This window comes from Etheostoma spectabile, chromosome 18 (assembly GCF_008692095.1).
Source record: "Etheostoma spectabile isolate EspeVRDwgs_2016 chromosome 18, UIUC_Espe_1.0, whole genome shotgun sequence".
Lineage (NCBI taxonomy): Eukaryota > Metazoa > Chordata > Actinopteri > Perciformes > Percidae > Etheostoma > Etheostoma spectabile.
Genome location: NC_045750.1, coordinates 10,262,453 through 10,274,315, shown reverse-complemented (window position 1 = coordinate 10,274,315; position 11,863 = coordinate 10,262,453). Strand labels below are relative to the sequence as shown.

The window sequence follows — 11,863 nt, the reverse complement described above, 5'->3', positions numbered from 1 at the left end:
CACACACACACACACACACACACACACACACACCTCAATTTGTTCACAACTAAGAGAAGTATGGTGAGAAACAGAGGAGACAAATAAAGCTTTTGTCTGATTGGAAAATATAAACACATATTTATACACATTTAAAGAGCAACTGTTATGTGAAAGTTGCTAATACTGATGATCCCACTGAAAATCAATTTTCCACTTCTATAACAAACGTTTCAGACAGGTCCTTTTCCAAAGCTTCAAACTAATTTCAGTACCAGGCAGTAAATTCTCAGCCACTTCTCTTAAGCTATTATCAATGCCCCGAAGGATAAGTAAATTAATTAGAACAGACTTGCACACCATTTATTCACCCAGCACTCTGAATGAATGTTATTCTTTGATTTGAATTTAAAAAGGTCTCTCTGTGTGTTTCAATTTGAAAGCTGAAGGCTGCAGAGACTTTGGATTTAGCATATGCGCCACATTTTTTAACTGTAACTATTTTTCTTCTACAGAAACATAAAAAAAACACACTTTTACAAATGTAGATGCCTAAATTAACTAAATGGAAGTCTGACAAGTCAAATTAAAACATTAACATCAATTATTAGTTTTTTTTCTTTGTGTAAAAGCTCATGGTTGTGTTCATGCATTATTTCAGTATAGTTTTGTCATATCAGAGTTACTGTAAACACCGGTTTCTGATTTGTAAATATTGTTCCTATCAACATCCAGCAACATCAAGATACAAGTTTTTTCTGAAAGCTCCATTACGGAAGAGGCTGAAAACCAAACATAGATAACATGGATGACTTATATTAGTCAAAGTCTTTATTTCAAGGTAACTAAACCCAATGTATTGGATATAGAGCTTTATTGTCAATATATTTTTTGTATTTTTAAACCTCAACTCTGCAATCGGGAAGTTTGGACTAGGTTAATTTCTATGCTGCCCAAGGATCCCTCATAGAACTTAACAGTGGGAAGAAACCCAGTACATTCCCTATTCAGCTAGTCAATTAGAGCTGGTGAATAATTTATAGAGTTTCCCCAAAACAGTGTGTTGTTCGCATAGCAATCAGCAACACAAAGAACATGGAGCACAGCCCACAATGAGCCACAGTCATTTCTACTGTAATGGTCACTAGCTCTCTCTCTCTCAACTCTCTCTCTCTCTCGATCAACTGTATGGAAAGGAATTCTCATGCTCTTTCTCTCTGCAAATGAGTGTAAAAAAACCGCAGTCCAAAATTGTTCTCTAAATCAAATTCTTGTGTCAGGTCATAAGGTCTTGAATTTGAACCTTTTTAAAGCCAATGCTACTCACAGCATTGTTCTGATGAACAACAAATGAAATTGATTGATTCAATTACCAATTTTAATTTCTGTCTCAGGAATTAGCTCACTTGGTACAGCATGCACCTTGCCGACTGAGCATTGTAAGATCAAGTCCCCGTAGCGTCAGAGGACATATACATTCAAGATATTCTTGTGTTTTACTTTTGCCCCAGTTAATGCAGCTGTTGGAGCTTTAATATGCACTCTTGAAATCTTGTCAGATCTCACATGTTCTACAGTAAATGCATGCTCTTGTGCATCTCCATCTTTCTTTATCTCCATCTACATTATGTCCTCACCTATACTTTCTCTTTCCTTTGGAATTGGTGGTGACAAATTCAATGTACACTTGAAAGTGAGTCTACATTTGTCAGCAGAGTTTCAAAACTTAATAATGAGGTAAATTGAATCCAACAGAACTTGACTTCACTTTGAATTCAAGTTATGTGTTTCAAGTTAAGTATGTGCTCCCCTTCAGGCTCTGGCAGATGCTTTCTCTGTGAAGGTGAATATTGACCGGGCTCCCCACTGAATCACTCCATGATCTACTTTACAGGTTTGACATTACTCAAGAAAAGTCTGTATGGAAATTAATGGTTTAGTGCAGTCAGCTTTATCTTTGAAGATAAAAAATGTCTCTACCTCTGAGTTATAACACTAAAAATACTAACCCACCACAACATAATCCTCTTTTCTTCCCTAGACAATGGTGACCAATATGTCCAGCAAATGGTCTATCATTTGCTTTCAGCCATTGTAACGTGTGTACAAGTGCTGAATAATTGAACTGAGCAGGGCCTATCATGTTCTGGCTCACTTTTTAGCACTTCAAAAGGTGGCATTCATTATTGATTGTAGTTCTGCAAACAATTTACTTTCATCTGCTTTATAATTCAGAGCTCCGTTCCCTTTCAATTTGTATTATTTTCATTTGTGTGCCTCAAGTTTCTTTTGCAAATCGATGCATGACTATGACGAACTCTCTGGCTCAGGTGAACTTGAGGAAAGCTTTAAAATGTAAAATATTTTTTCCAAGACAAATAGTGTTTGTTAGTAGATAAATAGATTTGTTCTCAAGGTTGCAGTGCACTAATCCACCTCGGCTGCTGGTAACTTAGCTTGAGAACAGTGTGAAAGGAAAATGTTACAGCTAAAAGGTGTGTGTGATTTGGCCGAGGAGCAGCTTCTGCCAAGCACTGCCCCCCAACGGTGTACACACACTGATGTGAACATGAGAACATTCGGCAAACATGTCTTTGACTGGTGTTGAAGGATGAATATCTATTGATTTACGTGGGCGCAATCTATATTCCAGTATTTCACACAAACCACAAACAATAGAAGCTATTAAGACTTGTTTTTGGATGTCAGTGTCCATCAGGGTGTCATGCCAACCTAGGTGTGCAGTTGGAAGCAGTAACATTTTCTTGTTGATTCTACAAGCACAAGTGTTGTTCCACGCTCACGTTCTACAGCTGTGTTGCAGAAGGAAATAAGCATACAAATGTAATGTAAACACAGTATAACCCACATTTGGTTTATTTAAATGTCAGTCTGTCAAAAATGAGTGGTAGAAAGAGGAAATAATGGGGTTATTGTTTTTTAATGACAAAAAGCAGATGCCCATCAATATATTCTGCTTTATCACATTTATGAAAACATTCTAATACAAAAATCAATATTGTCATGGGCAGTTCTGCTGATACAACTCTGCAGTGTTTATTCCAGTGCTTCAGGCATGTGAAAGCCAAGATAAAAGACAACAGATGTTTATGTTTTTAAGCTTGCATTTGAAGACCAAGCAATAAATTGTTGAGTCTCAATGTGAACAGCATGGAAGGATTATATAAGTTTAGAGCCAGTAAAGCCCTGTTGCTGCTAAAATTCTATGTCCTGTTGTTGCATGAAAACCACAAACCACAAAAAAACAAAAAATCAAGAAGGGAATCAAATAAATTAAAGCCGGAGAGAAGGATTTAAATTTAGCAAAGAGTATCCATGCGAATTGTAAATAGTCTCATCTCTGTCCAAGGTTTCTGCTTGTTAAAAGGAAGTTTTTCCCAAGGGAGTAAGCCTCTCCTCTCTAAGCGTAGCTCCTATGGCGCCGTTTTGATGCTAATAAGCCATCACCTGCCGTTAGCATTCCATTCACTGCCATTCATTTTGGCGCCACTTTGACAGCGAATAACTTCACATCTGACACGTTTAAAGACTCTGTTTGTCCTTTGTTTATTTCTAAAAAAACACAACAATGTTTAAAAGGCTCCATTACCTTATACCTCACGTTATTGCACCCTAGCTGAGAAACTGTAATTAAAATACAATTGAATTGAATCTCATCTCAGAGGGAACTGTTTTTTGTAAAATTCAAAGCCCATTATAAAGATAAAACAGGGAAAAGTCTAACAAGTCTAAAATATTGAAATTGTATACTCACTCTTAAAACAATAAAGAAAGCATTTCAAACATTTTTTTCAAGAAACAGCTCATGTACCCCCAGAATTTTAAAACACATATTGTTCTTTTCACTGATCTATTTGTGCCATGGGTTCTGTCTGCAGAAGAGGAAAAATACATGTTTTTACTACTCAAGGCTGACGTGTGTCCTCAACTCAGCTGGCATTCAGGTTACACAGGTGGCTACATTTCAGCCCCCTGTACTTCCTCCCCCTGCAGAATGTGTTGCTTCAGGTGATATATGAAATTACATCTTGAAGTTCCAGTTATAGTAGTATATCTGTGAGTTAGGGCTTATCATTGACTATGTATTTTACCATTGTGGAAAGTTATCACAAGGTATTGCAAGGTAAACAGTAAAATGTGTTCTGAGCTTGCTGCAAAACATCTGATCATCTGAAAATAACATTAAGAAGTCCAATTATAATTCCAAGACCCCCTTGATGTTTCTCAATAGACCCCCTTGGGAGCCACTGACCTCAAGTTGAAGACCTTAAATATATAATCACGCAAACTCTCTTTGCTCCAGTGCTCAGTAACTCACACAGTCTACTCCACAGCGTGCAAAATATAAAAGCATCTTTCAGCCACAGGGGAAAACAAATCATAAAACATGGTCTATGTGCCACTAAGGAACAAAGCCCATCCCGTATCATTGCTTTCTCTTTGTGTTGTGGTAATGTGATATGGTCGCACAGTGTGACAAACTGGCCTTACGGTGTGTTAGTGCAGACAGTAATGAAGCAGATCAGTTAACCTGATAATGATGCTGCTTGTGGACATATGGAGCTTTAATTAAAACACAAAAATTTCAACCTCATAGAGCATTACAGGAAAAGTCAGAGGATCGCCACATTTTATTTTAGCCTGGGTCAAAGTTAGTCAAGCTAGTTGGATTGCAAGCTTTGACCTTCTCTGAATTGTCATGTGTGGCCATCCTGTTCCTGTTGTCCTCACAGGTCACACAGAAAAAATACAAAGACAGTGGTAAGAACGGACATATACAGTACATCACCACCCACATACACATAAACATGGAATAGCATACTAAGTTGTAATGACTGTGTGGGCAACATAACGAGTCCTCAGTCTTGACACATCCAGAGACGCAGCAGCTGTAATGATCTGATCGGATTTGTTACTGACACAGGAGCCGGGCGGGCTACCTCGCACAACAGCATATGTCTTACCAGATCTGGACACATCAGCCTGAGTGGCAACAATGCAAGATACACTTAAAGGGACACAAAGATGAAAAAAGAAATGAAAATGAGGAGCAGGAGTAAAGGGAAATTACTTAATTCAATTGAGTACGGCTGATGTTTCTTGATTTCACAGGAGCAGTTTAAATGAAGTTATGGGGCATCGCAGCCCTCCTTGAAGAACTGAGGTCAACTCCCATAATCTTTGAACGTGATGATTCAGACGAGTCATTGCAGCATGTGATCCCAGCTGCATCATTCACTTAGGCACCCTGTGAGCTTCTCATGTTTACATTATTTGGAGAGTGTAAAGTGACAAATGTGCCCATCATTGAAGATCTAATATGGTTTCATTACCTCCACTCCGCTCCTGATGTGAAACTCACTCATGGCCAGCTTTGTGGTTTGTAGTCTTTTACACAAAAAACTGAATCAATTTAGATCAAGCTTTCAGGGAATACAAACGTATTCTCCTTTATCTGAGTAATATGCACTGTGTGTCGGCCTGAATTGGTCACAGGCTGTGACAGGAAGGCAGGAAGGGAGATGAAGCCACAAACTGTTTACTCAGAAATGCTGTTTGCTGAGGTAAATGCAGTTTAAGGGCAGTCTGGGAACAGTGGTACAACCTTACCTGTTTGAGAAAACCTTGCTGTAATTGTACACTTGGATCTCCAGCATCTCGTTTCCATCCAGTTTGCTGGCAATAGGCCATCGAAATACCTGAAAAAAAGAGAGAATATGATGAGTTTAGAAGAAATTGGGCTGCAACTAAAGGTTATATTTATTATCTATTATTATCTCTTATTACTATATATGTTTTAATTCAAAGTCTATAGAAGTAAAAAAGTAAAAAGGCTTGTCCAGTTAGACTTACTCAAATGTCTTGTTTTGTCCGACAAGAAACCATAACAGCTGGATCCAGAAGCACATTTTCGCTTTATGATCAACAATTTACTGCTCACTATGGAGTAGACTAGTTAGTGTCTAAAATAAGTCCACAAACAGAAGGTCTCATGTCAGCATGCATATGTTCCTATGAAAGGGTCCTTAAGTTGAAAAGAATCCCCACCAGCTACAGAGGTGCTGTTCTGAAGGGAATTATACACTACGATGTTTTATTTATCCCCATAAACATCTTCGGGTTTTATAGCACCGACTGGGAATACTGATTAGCTTTTTGCTATAACGCAAAACATGAAAAAACAGCAGCCATGCAAAACTGTATGGTAATAAATGTCTTAAAAATGTCTGGCATATCCTTGAGAAAAAGCCCAGGTTGTGAGATGTGTGAACCAGCTTTGATGGATAACTTCCTTTGGCGTTTTCACTTTAATTAGCTCTAAAAAATGTCATGTGGCTCTTTTAAACATAAGGAAAAGGAAAAAACAACCACATCTTTGTTTAAAATCCTTTCCACCACCAATCTCCTTAGTGATGTCTTTACTAATTGGCTTTGTCAGGCTGATCAAACACTCAGTATGCTACTTTGACTGCTTTCTCACACCAGTAAGCACACAGTACATCTCTTGGGAAGGGCCTGTTGTGAAAATGACATAAAGCCTGAGTCTGTATATTAGCCCAGAGTTATTTTATCAGGAGTACAGTCAAATAGGTAGATGAGCTGTACTCAATTACAGCACTTGCCTATGTGACATTTATACTACAGCTACGTCAATGACTGATAATAGTCTTTATAAATCACATCAAATCTGTAAAAAGTACTTTATAAAGTAATTGATGACTTTGTCCGCATCAACAGTAGCTATAAAAAGCACATTTATGGTATGGTAGATTTTAAAACAGCACAAATCATCTATGCCTATACAGTACATAATGTATAGAAAAATAACAAAAATAAATAAGTAGAAATTACTTAGTGGAAGTATCTAAACATTGCTGACTGTTGTAGTGTACAGAAACTGTCCCACACACTTTGTAAGTTAAAAAAGTTGAATAAACGAATATAAAATCTGTAAATCAGAATTGCATGTTGACATTAGTATGGTGGGACTAATGTCATACTTATCAACTTAGCATTCTTTTCTATATGTTATTATTTTTTGTTTGTTTGTCCGCCTGTTTTTTATTTGTCTTTTCTTTGATCCCAGACTGTTGGTATAATTATTTATAGAACAAAACAAAAACTTAAATTTAAATATTTCTGGAAATGTTCCACAGTTAAAAATTTATAACATACATTAACAACACTCTTAAACTTCTAATTAATTCTCAAATCAGCAGCAAAATATATCCAGGACTCCCTTGGGGTTTGCTGCTACATTATGATAGATGCGCTAAAAGCATCTAAACAATTGAAACCAATTCCTATTACAGGCATCAAAATGCAGTCACATCTACCAAGAAAATTGCAATGTATTACTCAGCTCTCCTGTGTTTAACTACGACAAGGCAGAATTACAGTTAAATTAAGTAAATGACAAACAATAAAAAAAAAAAACAGTCATTAGGAAGATTAAAAACATGATGAATTAATGAGTTGATTCAAATTCAGTAAATCCTCTCTGAGCCTTCTCCTATGTACTATAATATCTTGGGAAGAGGCTCTATGAGGGCAAAGGGTTGCACAGGTGATTTAAAATTCATTCACCCCCTGCTAATATTGGCCTCTCATTAAGGAAAACAGTGCGGGTTGTCAGGCAAGCGATCCATCAGGATTGTCCCATTATCGAACCCCGTGGTTCCAACCTGCTAGTGGTAGACCTGCCTTAAAGGATCTGTGGATGTGTGCGTTTGTGTGTGTGCACTGCATTAAACAATCCCTCTGAGCTCTCTACCCTGAAGACCTGCAGTCTCTCTTCCCAGGCTTCAGCAGCCAGGCATGACCAGTAGTCTACTGCTGCCTCTTTCTTAGCTGCATTTCACTGGAATCAATCAGCCTGCAAAAACCCTCAGAGGCATGGCCGTTGGCTGAGATTATGGTAAAAACTGCCGTGCCACATCTAATTTACAACTAAATCACCTCCAGTGAGTTCAAACAGCGAGAGACAGAAGGAAGAGAAAGAGGCCCCAGCGTGGTGTTAATGTTGCACGGATGACAGAGCACACTGCTAATGAAGGAAATGACGCCTAATATGCACATACCGGAGCATCTAATGATCATTTGTGTGGTGGACAAAGATAAATACAGCAAAAACAGACAATCATAGCACATTCATGGCCGTGACTTGTTAATCACTGTATGTAGCCATGATACACAAAAGAATGTATAAAATGCATGCATAATTCAAATACAAATTACGAAACAAAGTTGGGGGTGGGGGGAGGGCGGGTGCCACTGTCAGAAACAGGTGTGGATGGAGGAAGTCAAGAGTTAACTAGGCGGATGGAGGTAGGTACAAAACTAGATGTGGACCTTCTGGTTCTGAGGGGAAGGGTCAGAAATCAGTGAGGTTGTAGATGGTGTTGAGAGTGTGTGTGTGTGTGTGTGTGTGTGTGTGTGTGTGCGTACGTGCGTGTGTGGTGTCTTTAGCTATTTGTGAGACCTTCTTTACTGTCCAATTCATTTAATCAATGCTGATTAGCTCCTTTCATGCCCGATGATTTTGCTGCTGATCGTTACAATGCCGTTGAAGGGGTTTCAGGTTGGTAGCGCTCATCCCTCCAAACCATGCCGTCATATTGAAGCTCAGTATGGATTCCACAAAGGATCTGTAGAACTCCTGCTGGACTAATGGCTGGCACTTCCTTGTCTTTCTGGGGAAGATCAGGCATGGTTGGCACTTAGAGAGTATCATGCTCTTCATTGGTCTTAAAGGTGAGCTTTTGATTGATGGTACTGCCAAGGTATTTAAACTCCTCAACGTGCTCTATTCTCTGGCCATTTACTTCCAGAGTTGGGGCAGTGGGCTGGTCCCTCCTGAAATCTACCAGAAGTACTTTGGTTTTACTGGGATTTACACTACCGGTCAAAAGTTTGGGGTCACCCACAAGTTTCCATTGCACTCCATTGTAGACAGAATACCAGCTCAGATCAGTTGCATTGTTTTTTTAACCAGGGCAGCAGTTTTCAGATTACATTATGTGCTGACATAATTGCAAAAGAGTTTGCCAGTGTTTTTCTAGTTAGTTTTTTAAAATGATATCAGATTAGTAAACAGAATGTGCCTTTGGAACATTGGGTGAATGGTTGCTGATAATGGGCAATGTAGATATTGCATTAAAGATCAGCCACCCACTCAGATCAGCTGGTATTCTGTCTAGAATGGAGAGGAATACAAATTTGTATGTGAACCCAAACTTTTGACCGGTAGTGTAGGTCCAAGTAGTTGTTCTCACACCACCTTGCAAAACTTTTCCTTACTGATGCAGCGGAGTTAGTGGTGTCAATAGTACTTGATGTACAGCATCCCTGGGTCTGAGCTCCTGCAGTCGTTTGTGTACAGGGGGAACAGGAGTGGTGAGATGCTTGTGGTGCCCCGGTGTATATGGTTCTGTTAGAGCTGTATTGGCCAGACCATAACACACACTGTATCTAAAATGACACATACACACCACTGCAAACATAACCATGTTTTCTTTATCCAACACTGGGGACTCTGGGAAGCCTCATTCATTTCACCAGAGAAAGAAAACATTTTACTCATTTTAGTCTGTGACTGCACTGACAATACAAACATGTGTACTGTATGTGTTGGCGTAGGTAGAAGTCACCTTTACTACTCTAATAAACAGATGTATGAACTTTAAGCTACAGCTCACAGCCATGTTGACTCCATTACGTGTCTCTCAGCGCTTTGCTTGTCCTCATTTTTTGTTGTCAAAGACTACTTATCTCCTGAGTAACACAAATGCAGGAATACACAACATGAAGAAGTAAGCTGTTTTTGTTGCCTAATGCTTTCATAGCCACCATGACAACAAAAGTGCTTACAGTGGTTTAAATACCCACACAGTTCAGACAAATAAAATGAGAGCAGTGAAGCCATTAAGGTGAGAGAGTGGAAAGGTTTAGCATGCCTCAGCAAGTTTTAAACAATCAAAAGGAATTTGGCTACAGGGTGACAAAAACAACAACACAATATACTGTACTCTTGAGTAAAATAAATAAATAAAAAGGAGCAATATTTCTCAGAAGAAAGCAATTTCTTACTTTCTAAAAGCCAAGTTAAAAACTTCTCATATTCTCAGAGATGATTAATCATAATGTTTGCTTCAGCATCACTATGGTTTCATAAACACCGTCTTTATGGCATTATAAAATCATGATCTTGATTCACTCGTTTGTGATTAAATTTTTAACTAACTTTGATGTTTTTAATGACGTCGATTCTCATTTAATTTTTATGAGCCGACTGCATCACAAACGCTACTACTTTCTTCTGAGTTCTAAACATAGACTGTATAAAATAGGTTTTAATGTGCTCCAAGCGCTGCAATGCTCTCCCTTCTCTTCATTGAAGCCTCTATGTTTACAGGCTTGGGGTGATACGCAATGTGCTATAGGTGCCAAAACAAATCTGTTTGCTAATGCCAATTTGTTATGTTTTTGCTGAAAAATCGTGATTCATGTTTCCCCCCGAAACCTGCAGGCCTATAGGATAGCAATATTGCTTTCAGCTGACAATTGTGAACAGACACATACATTTCTCAACAGGCTATAAGGCTGCTGGTGGACCAATGAAGATTCCAGAAATCGTAGCCCATTCTGTGTCGTATGATCTTCAGGCTACTGAAGTGTATTAAGCTGAATTGTTTCTGCAGTCAAGCAATAGCCAAGTCTTTAAAAGCTCCTTCTTATCTGATTTATTCCATTTCTTGTGTCTTACAATAATTAAATGTTTATGAGATTTAAACAGTGTGTCGTAATGGTAAATTCTAACAAAATGCAAACAAGGACTCAAAATAACATCCTTAAGTTCACTATTCATAAATTCTCTTCACTCTTTACCCCATTTGTGTGTAGTATTGGAAGGTTATTCATTCCATAAGCACACATTTTGCACAAGAACACTTAGCAAGTAACATACTGTACTTGGTGCAACTGCAAGTAAAAACATATTCGTAGGTGCACTTTTTACCAGTTACACAAGAAAATGTCTAATAAGGGGAGAACTTCCACTCTCTGGAAACTTCTGGTTTCGAAACTGGTTGCAGTTCCAATCTGGTTCAATATGGGGGCGCTCACGGGCAAGTGCAGAATTAATAGAGGTCTATGGAGCTATACCCCTTAAAATCCACCTTTCTCAGGATATAATTTTTTGTTTAGTAATTTGAATGTTGTATTCCAAAGAGGAGACAAAGAAAATACACACTACTGTGTCACTTTTTTGTTCTAAAAACTTTTAAATGTCAATGACGTCATACACATCGTACGGCCAAAGATACTGAGTCACTTGCAATATTCTCTCAAGGTATCGACAACACAGCGCGCAGTGCGGATGCCATCAAGCGGGATCTCTGGTCGTAATCAGTCCTTCACAAACCAATCAGCACTCAGTAGCAGAACGTTAGCGTGTTATGGGCAACAACGACTCAACCTGTAAGAAATCGAAAGGACATAAGTACTCGTTCACTCAACTTTTGACCTATAATCGATGTGGAACTTGCAAAAACTACAATCAAATCTTAAATTTCTCAGCGACAATCAGGCGATAGAGACACATTTAGCCGTCTAGATCCATAGACTCCCATTCATTTTGGGCTTTCTGCTTTGGGTGACAGGTGAGCTGCAGTCACAGTAGGCGAGCATGGACTGTAGCCGTCGTTCAGGAGAGTTACCTCAATATCATTATTGCGACAATATTGTTGTTTGAGAATTGGTGCTTTTACAAAATAGTTTTTAGATAAATAATCATGGATAATGTGGATATATTGACTAAGTGGTTATAGACAAATAATAAAACAGCTAGAACAGTCTGGTAAGT

The 11,863-nt window shown here is 38.5% G+C and overlaps 1 protein-coding gene across 15 annotated transcripts in view; it reads right to left on the bottom strand.

Annotated features, from left to right (window-relative positions):
• otofa (otoferlin a) overlaps positions 1–11,863 on the bottom strand; it is a 71,720-nt gene that overhangs the window by 42,674 nt on the left and 17,183 nt on the right. For all 15 annotated transcript variants that reach the window (XM_032542574.1, XM_032542564.1, XM_032542563.1 and 12 more), the window contains exon 3: positions 5,611–5,699. In XM_032542574.1, coding sequence (XP_032398465.1) covers positions 5,611–5,699 — 89 coding nt within the window. The remainder of the gene's footprint in view (positions 1–5,610; positions 5,700–11,863) is intronic.